Source organism: Ochotona curzoniae, unplaced genomic scaffold (assembly GCF_017591425.1).
Source record: "Ochotona curzoniae isolate NIBS_2020 unplaced genomic scaffold, NIBS_Ocur_1.0 contig_3819, whole genome shotgun sequence".
Lineage (NCBI taxonomy): Eukaryota > Metazoa > Chordata > Mammalia > Lagomorpha > Ochotonidae > Ochotona > Ochotona curzoniae.
This window is the reverse complement of record NW_024466004.1, coordinates 58,580,920-58,593,352: the sequence shown is the minus strand read 5'-3', so window position 1 is coordinate 58,593,352 and position 12,433 is coordinate 58,580,920. Positions and strand designations below refer to the sequence as shown.

General features: G+C 42.2%; 1 protein-coding gene across 3 annotated transcripts in view; it reads left to right on the top strand.

The window, feature by feature from the left end:
• The window catches only part of REV3L (REV3 like, DNA directed polymerase zeta catalytic subunit), a 164,082-nt gene that overhangs the window by 115,662 nt on the left and 35,987 nt on the right, over window positions 1-12,433 (top strand). For all 3 annotated transcript variants that reach the window (XM_040983897.1, XM_040983899.1, XM_040983898.1), the window contains 4 exons: window positions 224-416; window positions 1,358-1,469; window positions 4,004-4,119; window positions 10,242-10,360. In XM_040983897.1, the coding sequence (XP_040839831.1) occupies window positions 224-416; window positions 1,358-1,469; window positions 4,004-4,119; window positions 10,242-10,360 (540 nt within the window). The remainder of the gene's footprint in view (window positions 1-223; window positions 417-1,357; window positions 1,470-4,003; window positions 4,120-10,241; window positions 10,361-12,433) is intronic.

The following is a 12,433-nucleotide window of genomic DNA, read 5'->3' as shown; positions in this document are numbered from 1 at the left end:
CTACAGCTCTAACAGAATTTCCAAAATAAAAATATGAATTGATTTTATCTCATTTCAAGCAGAAAGTTTTGCTATGGAGTGTTAAATTGTGGCTTTGTCTTTCATAGTCATTTCTGTGTAACTTTACACACATCCTGGTGTAGTCTTAACTGATCATACTTCTTTGAATAGGCATGTCTCAAAGACTTTTTAAGCTTATTTTTTATTCTATTTCTTTTTACAGATACAAAATCTTACCATAATCAGTGTAGAATTACATGCTCGAACTAGACGAGACTTAGAGCCAGATCCTGAATTTGACCCAATCTGTGCTCTTTTCTACTGCATCTCATCTGATACACCACTACCAGATACGGGAAATACAGAACTCACTGGTGTCATAGTGATTGATAAAGACAAGACAGCCTTTGATCAAGGTATTTTTCATTTAGAATGAATCTTTGAATGGGGAGTTTCTGTGCTGGAGATCTAATCCAAGCAAACACCAGATGTTTGCTGAAGTGGATGTAGGAGGCAGTGGATAACTTTCTATACTTCTTATTTGAATTATTGTGAAAAGTCATCATTATCTTCACAAAATTATAATTAATATAATTCTAAATAGTTGATGAGCTGTTAATTGTTAGTAATTCATAATAAGTATATCTAAATTACATGGAAAATCTGTCCTTTATGCAAGTATATTGCTGCTAATACAGATTTTCTCTTTGCTTTAGGAAATTGTTACTTTTGTGAGTAACTAAATGGTTTAAGAGTAACTTTTAAGATATATTTTATCTTTGATAATATATATATTATCTGTATAATATTATTATATATAGACTCAGAGGTTTTTCAAATAATATACTGTAATGGGGCATCTTGTAAAGTACGTGGGGTCCCTCTGCAGTTTATTCTGATAAATACTGAAAATGCTTTCAAAAGAAATTTTTAGTGCAGGACAGAAGTGTAGAACGTTGTCCTGTCGGTTTAGTCAGTGATGTGCTTGAACTGCCACATAGCAGCTCACTAACCAATAATTGAATTTTTATTTCTTTTCCAACTTAGTTGATGTCACTTTGGTTTGATGATAAAAAGTCTGCATCAAGGAAAAGGGCAAACACTATAAATAGATTCTTTTTTCCCTAAAGAAGTAGTTGTTAAACATTTCCCAGCATGCTAGTGATTAAATAGTCTCAGCTAAGCATAGCTCTTTCCGTTAGGAAAAGAAGAGAAAAAACAGACATTTTTAAGAAATTAGGTTCATTATATTCTTACTTTGGTATATACTTTCTTTCTTTGAAATACTAAATAAAATATTTCAGTGGCATAACTCAAAAGTGAGAGATATATAATAAACATTTTGTTTATTTCTTAGATATCAGATATCAAACGCCATTACTCATCAGATCTGGAATTACAGGACTAGAAGTTACCTATGCTGCTGATGAGAAGGCACTTTTTCAAGAAATTGCAAGTATAATAAAGAGGTACTGTTTTGTAATTTCTGCTTTTTTTCAGATTTTGTTCAGTCTTTTTATGCCACTGCACATAATATAAGGAAGACAAGGAGAAAAACTTCTGCAGTGACCCTGAAAGTAGTTATGCCAAAAGGAAGATTTTGCAGTCACATCTCACCACCATCACTGTTTCTGTCAGAAAAAGAATGGACAAAATAATATTTCCTCAATTGAGAGGCCTATAGTAGAGATATATTTTCTTAGCTCCTAACTTCCAGTGGGATTTTAGGTCACTTTTCTATGACATTGAAATAAACTACACTGAAGTTAACTTGAAAGTGCTGTGGGTTAAGACATCTTCTGCAGTGTCTACATCACACACGAGCACTGGTTCCTTGAGTCTTTGCTGCTTGTCTCCCAACCCAGCTTCTCTGCCTGTGAAGGCAGTGGAAGATGACCTCAAGGCTGTGGATGCTGCTACTCACCCAGTAGATCCAGCTGCAGGTCTGGGTTCCTGGCTCTAAACTGGCCCATCCCTGTCCATTGCAGTCATTTGAGGCGTGAGCCAGCAGGTGTGTGTGTGTGTACGTAGACATGTACATTCCTCTCTCAACTCTGCCTTTAAATAACTTTCTAAAAAATTGAATTTTGTTGTTCATCAGGTAAGTTTCTATCATGAAAGCCAGCTACAATCTCGGTACCTCTTTATTTTAATACCTTCTCAGTTCTAAACAAAATAATCTTAATTTAAAATAATTAAGTGGATCTTGCATTTTCTCAAGGGAGTAATTGCTGGTGGCCATGATCTCTTATTAAATACTGCACTTATTAGGAACTGTAGTCTTCTCCCATTATTGGATTAAGTTTCTAAGTGCCTGAAGTGGGTTAGAAAATACTTTTTGTATCTTAGAGTAAAGGTTAAAGCTCTCCCTTGCGTATGTTCACCTCTTTCTACTGTGCCTCTGTAGTTTAACTCTCGCTTAAAAACTGAAATGACATTCTGCATTAAAGAGCAAAATGATATTCTACAGACTCAGCATCTGAATGAACCCCAGCTAGGTTACCAAGACTATTTGAAAATTAAAAAACTAGGAAATGATGTGTGTGTTTTCTGTAACAAAATTAGGTGACATGATGAATCATCAAAAATGGTAGATACTACCCACCCTTCTAGGAAAGGAAGATAAAAATAAAGTAACTTTATTGTTTTATGTCACTGATTATATTTATTTTTGCAAACAACTTGGTAAAATGCACATGTAAGCATTTTACACAACATGCTTATATATGTCCATATGCGTTTGGTAATGTTCCTGAACTTTGTAATGCCTTTAGAAGATTGATTTATTTTTATTGGAAAGTCAGATATACAGAGAGGGGAGACAGAAAGGAAGATCTTCCATCCAAAGATTCACTTCCAAAGTGGCCGCAATGGCCAGAGCTGAGCTGATCCGAAGCCAGGAGCCAGGAACTTCTTCTGAGTCTCCCACATGGGTGTAGGGTCCCAAGGCTTTGGGCCATTTTCTACTACTTTCTCAGGCCACAAGCAGGGAGCTGGATGGGAAGCAGGGCCGCCAGGATTAGAACCGGCGATCATATGGGGTCCCGGTGCATGAAAGGTGAGGATTTTAGCCAATAGGCTACTGCACCAGACCCTAAATTTTCTACCTATATCTGCTTCCTCAGGTGACAAATAGAATGATTGCTATAAAGTGATATTAAGCAGGTTGAACCAAATCCATTAGCTTTTCATAGCTGTTTTTCTATTTCTGTACTTCTTGGACTACTAATAATTTTACATTTACCATTCTCCCTAGCTTATTAAAGTATGCTTCTTCATTTTCTTCTTTTATACATTAAATTCTATTCTTTTAAGTTCAGCATTACTTTTTAGGATCATTCCTTTCCCCTCTGTGGTAATTGTCACTACCCTAAAGTACTCCATTCTCTCAAATGTACACGTTAGTGCATTATTCAGAATATGGAATTTGAAGCATCTTTTCTCTACCCAAGTAAATAAAACTGTTCTCCTGTTTCTGCTGCTTCCATCTCCAGTTTCCTTTTCTCCTTTACCGCTAACCCCATCTGCCCAATCTTATTCTTTGTATAACTTAGAAGCCTGATAGACTGAATAAAAATTTGCCAGAATAAATGTTAGCCCACTTTTACAAGGAGGCAAGGATTCCAGAATTAAAATGCAATCAGTTCTTTTCTGTTTAATTAATTGTTCATAATAACCATTTTTAAAAAGATTTATTTATTTGAAAGGTAAAGCGACAGATCTTCCATCATTGGGTTGACTCCCAAATGGCTGCAGGAGACTAGAACTCCCTCAGAGTCTCCCAAATGGGTGGCAAAGGCCCAAGCCCATGGACATCTTCCACTGTCTTCCCACGCGCATTAGTGAGCAGCTGGATTGGAAGTAAAGATGCTAAGATACAAACTAGCATATGGGATGCTGGCATCCCAGCTGGTGGCTTTACTTGTAGCAACCACAGCAGTGCCTCCTCCCAGTTACCCCTGCAAATGTATGGCTCTTGTTTAATTTCCTCATTCCTTCTTAGGTATGATCCTGATATTCTGCTAGGATATGAAATTCAGATGCATTCCTGGGGCTACCTGCTACAAAGAGCTGCTGCTTTAAGTGTGGACTTATGTCAGATGATCTCTCGTGTACCAGGTATGCAGTGTGTCGAATGTTTTGTACTTCTACTACACAGAAAATTATAAGCTAAAGACAAGATGTTACAAGGTTTATTCTAGTCCAGTTTTAAATACTATTTTTTTTTAATTCTAGAAATGCCATGCCTGCATTGTAGAGAAATATAAAAATCAAGAAATAAAATTCTTTAGTCTCAGTGCTCTATATTCTTTTAACATGTTGTTGGTTCTTTTTCTTTTACTCATGTTTTCATTTTTAGTTTTTTCTTTTAATAAAATACTCAGAATCTTGTTTTTCTGAATTGTGAAATTCCCTTAATAATTATGAAGCTGCATAACATTTCTTTAATATAACTTTATCCTATTTGTCTACTTTTATGTTTTATCCATGTGATTGTTAAGGAAGGACAGATGGTTCAGTTACATAAATAGTTAACTAATTATTTACTTTCTATTTAGGTCACAGACTAAACTGTAAAATATTTTACAAATAAATCCAAATAAATCCAAATTAAGAAGGAGTAATAATAATATTGATGCCAATTGTATGTTTTAGAATTACGTTTTCTTTGTAAATGTTGATTTTTTAAACATTTATTGCAAAGACTTCCTGCAAGTTCTCACTAGAACAAAGTAGCACAGACTGGAGAAAGTCAAACTTGAAAGATTAAATGGTGGTGATTATTTTGAGTTCTACAAAAGCTTAGAATAAAAAGGTAAATCAAGGGCCTGGGAAATGGCTTAATGTTTCAGTCTTCGCCTTGTAAGCACCAGGATCACAAATGAGCGCTGGCTCGTGTCCCAGCTATTCCATTCCACTCCCCATCCAGCTCCCTGGTTATGGCAGTCTAGAATGGCCCAAAGACTTTGAACTCCACACCCACGTGAGAGACCTGGAAAGAGTTCCTGGCTCCTAGTTTCAATTGGCTCCACTCTGGCCATTGCAGCCATTTGGCAAATAGACCAGTGGATGGGGGATTTTTCTTTCTCCTCTCTGTAAATCTGATTTACCTTTCCAATAAAAACAAATTAATCTTTCTTAAAAAAATTAAACTTACCTTTTTTTATGAATTTTTGGTAGCTTCTTTGTCCTGTGCATGTTAGAAATAGTGGTATATCATGTTTACACTATCCTCTAGAATGTATTTTGGAATGTTTAGGAGAGGCAGGACTGGTATTCAAGAAAACTAGTTAATTATTTTAATTATAATAGTAAGAGCTATGATTTTAGATTAGAAATTGAATAAAAATTGCTGTTCCTCAAAACTGCTGCTGAAACCATTTTTATGAGCTGCCATGCTACAATAAAAGTGAGTTGTCAGGGAAGCAGAAGGTCCTGGCAGACAGCAGACTAAAGAGGAAAGTTGGGGCTCAGCGCAGTAGCCTAATGGTTAAAGCCCTCACCTTGCCCACGCCAGGATCCCATATGGGCACGGATTTGTGTTCCAGTGACCCCGCGTTAGGCACTAGGCTGCCATGACAGTCCTGGTATAAGAAATTCTTAATCTAATTCTATGTATGAGCTTATGAGAATTTGTTTCTGAATGGAAACAATGGAATCAGACTTCTCAGAGAATTATTTCATTAAAAGTTATAATTTTTTCCAAGAAATGATCAGTTTGATAGAGGACTTTCTTTATGCTAAAAACCAAAGAAATTATTTACTTTATAGACATTTATAAAATTAGCTTCAAAAACTATCACTTTTAAAGAAAAACAGGTCAGGGAGAGGCTGGCGTGTGACACAGTTAGTTAGCCCCCACCTGTGATACCAGCATTACATATGGCAAGGTTAGTTTGAATCTCAGACCTTTCCTTCTGATCCAGGATGGAGTCTAAATTCTAGTCTAAATTCTAGCCCTGGCTGTTGTGGCTATTTGGAGAGTGAACCAGCAGATAGAGAGTTTCTTCCCGTGTGTGTGTGTGTGTGTGTGTGTGTGTGCGCGCGCGCGCGCGCACAACATTTCTGGATTTAACTAAGCATAATTGAAAATACTGAAAAAAAATTGCTTCTATATTGAACATATGCTGACATTTTTTTTCTTAGCATTAGTCCCTAAACAGTAACTGTTTACATAACATTTGCATTATTTGGTATTACATGTAATCTGGAGATTACTGAAAATATACAGAAGCATATGTGTATGTTTTATGGAAGTAGTTTGAGAACAGAGCTTTTGTTACAAAGAGGAGGAATGGTCCTGGAAACCATTCTGTGTATATGTGGTACATATGAAGAGAAAAGAGTGTACATCCAGGTATTTTTAGCTCACAATTTTTTTCATAATTAAAAAAAATTTAACAATGTAAAAAAAGACTGAAATCTAATCTTTTTTTTTTTTTTAATAATCTTAGTTTATTAGGGTACAAAGGGTCACAGGCTACAGGGTGAAAGTGGGTAATATCATTGTTTCCACACTAATATAATCATTTTGTCCTGTATCTAGGGTTAGGGGAGTAACAAAGGGGAAAGCCCCACCCTACCTCCCACCCATCCCCGATCCCCAACATGAGGCGCGCTCCAAGGGTCCTGCTCATACAGTTTTGATAGTTCATCAGTTCTGGATTGCTGCCAATCTCTCCGTCCCAACCGTAATGAAACCTATTCAGAGTCCACTGGCTGACAGTCTCTTGATGGTTGGGGTTCCAAGATCAGCAGTTCAGTTCGAGAAATATCCAAAGAAACTTCATCTGAGTTGATGTCAGATCTGATTCTTGAGTGAGTTTGCTAGTACAGACTCCAACACTGTTCGTCACACCAATCAGCTTATGCATATGCTGGTCGTTGCGATTACTGGGTCCGTTCGGCTTCCAGCCCTGTCTTCCTTGTGAACCAATGGGTGTTGTAGTCCAGCTCGATTCTACCCACTTCATACTCGGTCTTCATGCAAACCAGTTGGAGCTGCAGCCTAGTTGGGGCGACTCCCCAAAACCCCTACCAGTTCTGCCCCCTACCCTGGTTCCCATGCTTGCCAGTATGCACTGCAGGCTTGTCCAGTCTGTCCCACATCCCAATTAGCTCTCGCACACGTCAATGGACATTGAAGCCTGGTTCAACCCAACCAACCTATTATCCAGCCCATACACCCACTGGCAGGTGCCTTTCTGTCAAGCCACCCCTGCTTCTAGCCTGGGTTTCGTGCTGTCCAGTAAGGGTGGTAACCCTGAGGGAGGTGCCCACTATTTCCCTACTAGGCCACACCCACTCCTAGAGTATGCAGTCTCCAGGTAGTTTTGGCATTTGACTTGTCAGAATTGGCTCCTAGTACCAGCCTCTGCCAGCTAACGCTGTGGCTAAGCCCAAACACCCCTCAACCCACTCTAATTTTAACTTGCACCAGTCAGAACAGTCAGCTCACCGTGTGGCCCACAGGTGCTATAGCCCTGCCTAGTCTGAACTGCCCCCATCCGTATTCACACTTTCCAATGGAAGTAGTTATCCAGCAGGGGTACCCACGTTCCCCTGTTGGCTTTGCCTCCTCCCTGATTGTCATATGTGCTGTTTGTGTGCTGCAGCCACATCTGGTACGGCTCATCTCACCTTGGCATTACTTGTTGTGTACTGGTATGTGTTGCAACCGAACCTGGCTTGACCCACACTCTGTTCTGGTGCTCGGATTCACCAGAAGGTAATGTGAACAGACTCAGGCTGGTCTGCCCCCAACCCATGCCATGTGTATGCCAGTGGGATAATTTTCATTGCCTGTTTTGGGTTGTTCCCTATTGTGCTTCTTGCGCTTACCTGCATGGGACTGTGTCCTGCCAGAGAAGTTGCCCAGGCTCCTCCACCAGAACCTCTCCCAATGCCAGTTTTCGCGCATACCAGTGGGTCCATGAGCCAGCACTACTCAGTTCGCCTGCTATCCTAGGAGGAACAGTGGCTTTTCCTGCCTGGCCTCCGAACCAAGCTGGTTCTTGTTGTTGGATATTTCAACCCAGCCATGGCTCTTCCATACCCCTACCCAGCTCACACATGGTTCAGTAAGGGCTGAGACCTAACCTAGTCTGTCACACAACCCTCCCCGGTCCTCCAGAGCACCAGATGGTGTTGGAATTTGGCCTGGCTTGGTGCTTCCCATCCCAGTCCACAATTGTGCCAAGTGAGATTACGATCGTATCCTGATCAGAATGTAGCCTCAGTTCCAGCCCATGCGCTCCTTGGTGGGAAACTCAACCCAGCTAGGGTGTCCCGTTATTTCCCCAACCGGGCCTCTGCCCTGCCATAGAGCATAGGTGTAGGCCGGTGGTTGTTCTGTCTCCGCTTGGCAGAGCCCCTCACTTGTCCTGGCCCCTTGGATGCTGTGGCTTAGTGCCTCTGCCTCACACAGATCAGTATGTGCAAGGACCTACCTGGCATGAGCTGTGCTCCAACCTGATTTCTGTTGTTACTTGTGAGTTAAGGTTTGTACAGCCCTGCCCATTCTACACCCTTCCAGTGGCAGCCCGGCCCACCCCACATCCTGTTTAAAGATGCACATTTGGGTGCTGCTGCCTTGACCTACCCTGACTGTTGTGGATTCCTTTACCCATGAGTGATGGCAGATGGCGTGGTCACACCTAACTTAGACCATTGCAACCCCAGCTCGGGAACTGACCCGGGGGACTTGTATTCCAAAGGGTTGGGCCCACACAACCCTACAGAGTGTACCCCCAGCCCAAGTTCTCTTGTGTGCTGGAGAGTGTCTTGATCCTGCCAAATGTGACCACTCCACAACTCCAACACTCAGTCGGGCAATGGTACCCAACACTGCCAAAGAGGCCCCCATCCATAGCTTCGGTGTGGGCTACTATATGGTGATCAGTGAAGTTCTATACTAATATCCCATCTCTGTATTCATAACTGAGCTGTTGCATCTGTCTTACTAAAATTATCTTCTGGACACTTCCCCCAAACCACTAGGTCTTGGTCCCCTTGCCTGCTTAAATCTTTCATGACCCTGTCACTGAGAATACCCGAAAATTCACTTTGCACCTACACTCAAACTAGTCTTAGTCCTGAGTGACCCCAGGCAGCAATTACATATCTTGAAAACCCCAGAGTTTGCCCCTCCGGGCGGCCAGCAGGCAAAGCCTGGCACCACTTGGTGCACTGGCCACCCTGGGGGAGGCCGAGGACTCGTTCACTGCCTTGTGGCAGTGTCTTTGGCGTGAGTCCCCCGCATTGGGTCCGACCCGGCAGGGGCACCCCCCACAGTCGCCACACTGCAGGGAGCGTCAGTTGCCCCCGAGCCCAAGGACCGAACTCCTCCCAAACTCCCCCAGCCGCATGGTCTTAGCAGCTGGGCGGAGCTAGGAATTTCCACCCAGTTCCCAAGTTCCCTCATGGCGGACTTACCCTGAGGGAAGAGCTCTCTTGGGTCCTGGGGGAGGCCGAGGACTCGTTCACTGCCTTGTGGCAGTGTCTTTGGCGTGAGTCCCCCGCATTGGGTCCGACCCGGCAGGGGCACCCCCCACAGTCGCCACACTGCAGGGAGCGTCAGTTGCCCCCAAGCCCAAGGACCGAACTCCTCCCAAACTCCCCCAGCCGCATGGTCTTAGCAGCTGGGCGGAGCTAGGAATTTCCACCCAGTTCCCAAGTTCCCTCATGGCGGACTTACCCTGAGGGAAGAGCTCTCTTGGGTCCTGGGGGAGGCCGAGGACTCGTTCACTGCCTTGTGGCAGTGTCTTTGGCGTGAGTCCCCCGCATTGGGTCCGACCCGGCAGGGGCACCCCCCACAGTCGCCACACTGCAGGGAGCGTCAGTTGCCCCCAAGCCCAAGGACCGAACTCCTCCCAAACTCCCCCAGCCGCATGGTCTTAGCAGCTGGGCGGAGCTAGGAATTTCCACCCAGTTCCCAAGTTCCCTCATGGCGGACTTACCCTGAGGGAAGAGCTCTCTTGGGTCCTGGGGGAGGCCGAGGACTCGTTCACTGCCTTGTGGCAGTGTCTTTGGCGTGAGTCCCCCGCATTGGGTCCGACCCGGCAGGGGCACCCCCCACAGTCGCCACACTGCAGGGAGCGTCAGTTGCCCCCAAGCCCAAGGACCGAACTCTGAAATCTAATCTTTACCCATAATTTTTATTATTCTCATTTTCTTTGGCATAATTATCTTGAAAATTTGTTGTCTATGAGCCCTAACACAATTTTTATTCATTTGTATAGATGACAAGGTCGAGAACAGATTTGCATCTGAAAGAGATGAGTATGGATCAGATACAATGAGTGAGATAAATATTGTTGGCCGAATTACACTAAATCTTTGGAGAATCATGAGAAATGAGGTGAGGGAATTATTTTTTTTCTATTGATTACATTGTATTATGTGACACAGTTTTATAGGTACTGGGTTTCCCCTCACCCCTCTCCAACCCCTCCCCCCACGGTGGATTCCTCCCCTTTGTTGTGTGACAACAGTTCAAGTTCAGTTGAGATTCCTTCATTGCAAGCATATACCAAGCACAGAGTCCAGCATCTTATTGTCCAGATAAGTTCAACGGCTTCTTGAGGGAATTTATCTAAAACTTGACTGGGAATCAGAAATTAGAACAATGATTTTTATCAATGTTGAGTATTAGTGCCAATTACTATGTCACTTATGCTTTTTTATTATTTTTACTATACTTGAGAGTTACAAAGTACTACTACCTAAAATACAAAACTGTAGAATTATTAGACTTTATTGTTATTGATGAATTTTAATTTTTATATTTGTGTCTACAATAGCAGCAGCTAGAAAAGTCTGTAGCTATAATAAAGTATGTTGTATGTGATGAATATTCTATAATTTTATCCTTTTGCACTTGCATCATTTTTACACTTGTAAGCTAGATGAGTTCAGATTGGTTTTATTGGTTTATGGTAGTAAGAAAAGTTCAGTATAGGTTTGGGAAGGAACATCCTAAACTAAGGATATTTAAAAACTTTCTTTGGAAATAAACCTCAAATGGATGGTCCAACTAAGGATTTTTTTTAAAGATTTATTTATTTTTACTGGAAAGGCGGATATACAGAGAGGAGGAAGATCTTCCATTCAACGATTCACTCCCCAAGTGACCACAATGACTGGTGCTGTGCCGATCTGAAGCCAGAAGCCAGGAGCCATCATCATATGGAATCCCAGCGTGTTCAAGACAAGGACTTTAGCTGCTAGGCCACACCGCTGGGCCCAACTAAGGACTTTTAGTAGAATGATTTCAACAGTCTATACCATTAATCTGTATCATTTTCATTTTATAGAAAAACACAACAGCATGATTTCTAGATAACACCTATATTCTTAAAGTTGCCTCGTGTATCTTATTGAAATGTAAGAAAGTGCTGTGGCCTAGCAACTAAAGTCCTCACCTTGAATGTGCTGGGATCCCATATGGGTACCAGTTCTAATTCTGGCAGCTCCACTTCCCATCCAGCTCCCTGCTTGTGACCTGGGAAAGCAGTAGAGGACAGCCCAAAACATTGGGACTCTCAACCTGCATGGGAGACCTGGAAGAGCCCCTGGCCCCTGGCTTCAGATCTGCTCAGCTTCGGCTGTTGTGGACACTTGGGGAGTGAATCATCAGGCGGATGATCTTCTTCTGTCTTTCTCTCCTCTCTATATATATCTGACTTTGCAATAAAAATAAATAAAAAAAATTTTTAAGACACCTACTATAGCGAGTAGACATTTGGCATAGTGTTTAGCATACATAAGACACCCACGTCCCATATCAGTGTCTGGTTTCAGCTTCTGGCTCAGCCTCCCATACTGCCCTCCTACAAGTGCACACCTTGAGGAGCAAGCCAGTAGAACTCTGACTCTCATTCTTAGGCCCGGCGGCATGGCCTAGCAGCTGAGGTCCTCTCCTTGGACGCGCCGGAATCCCATATGGACGCCAGTTCTGGTCCTGGTGGCTCCACTTCCCATCCAGCCCCCTGCTTGTGGCCTGGAAAAGCAGTCAAGGATGGCTCTGTCTCTCCTCCTCTCTATATATCTGACTTTATAATGAAAATAAAATAAATCTTAAAAAAGAACAAATCTTAAATAAAGAACAAAGTGAGACCAGGGCCCCGGCAGGAGTGTGGAGGCAGGCCAAGAATTGCTTGGGATGTGTGAGATTATGGTGGGGTACAGTTAACTGCATGGTCGTGAGGGTGACTGACTATGGTTTGAATGAAAGACAAAATCATTAGGGGGAAAAATTAAAAGGATACGTTTTCCCACATAAGTTTTGTTTTCTACACATAAAATCTGGGGGGTAATTATAGTCTTTTTCTTTAAAATTTGAATGACTACAGTGCCATTCATTTTTGGAATTGGTACTGCAAAGGATAAACTAATTGTGTTTTGTCTTGCTTTGGTCCCTTTTGTGTTAGGT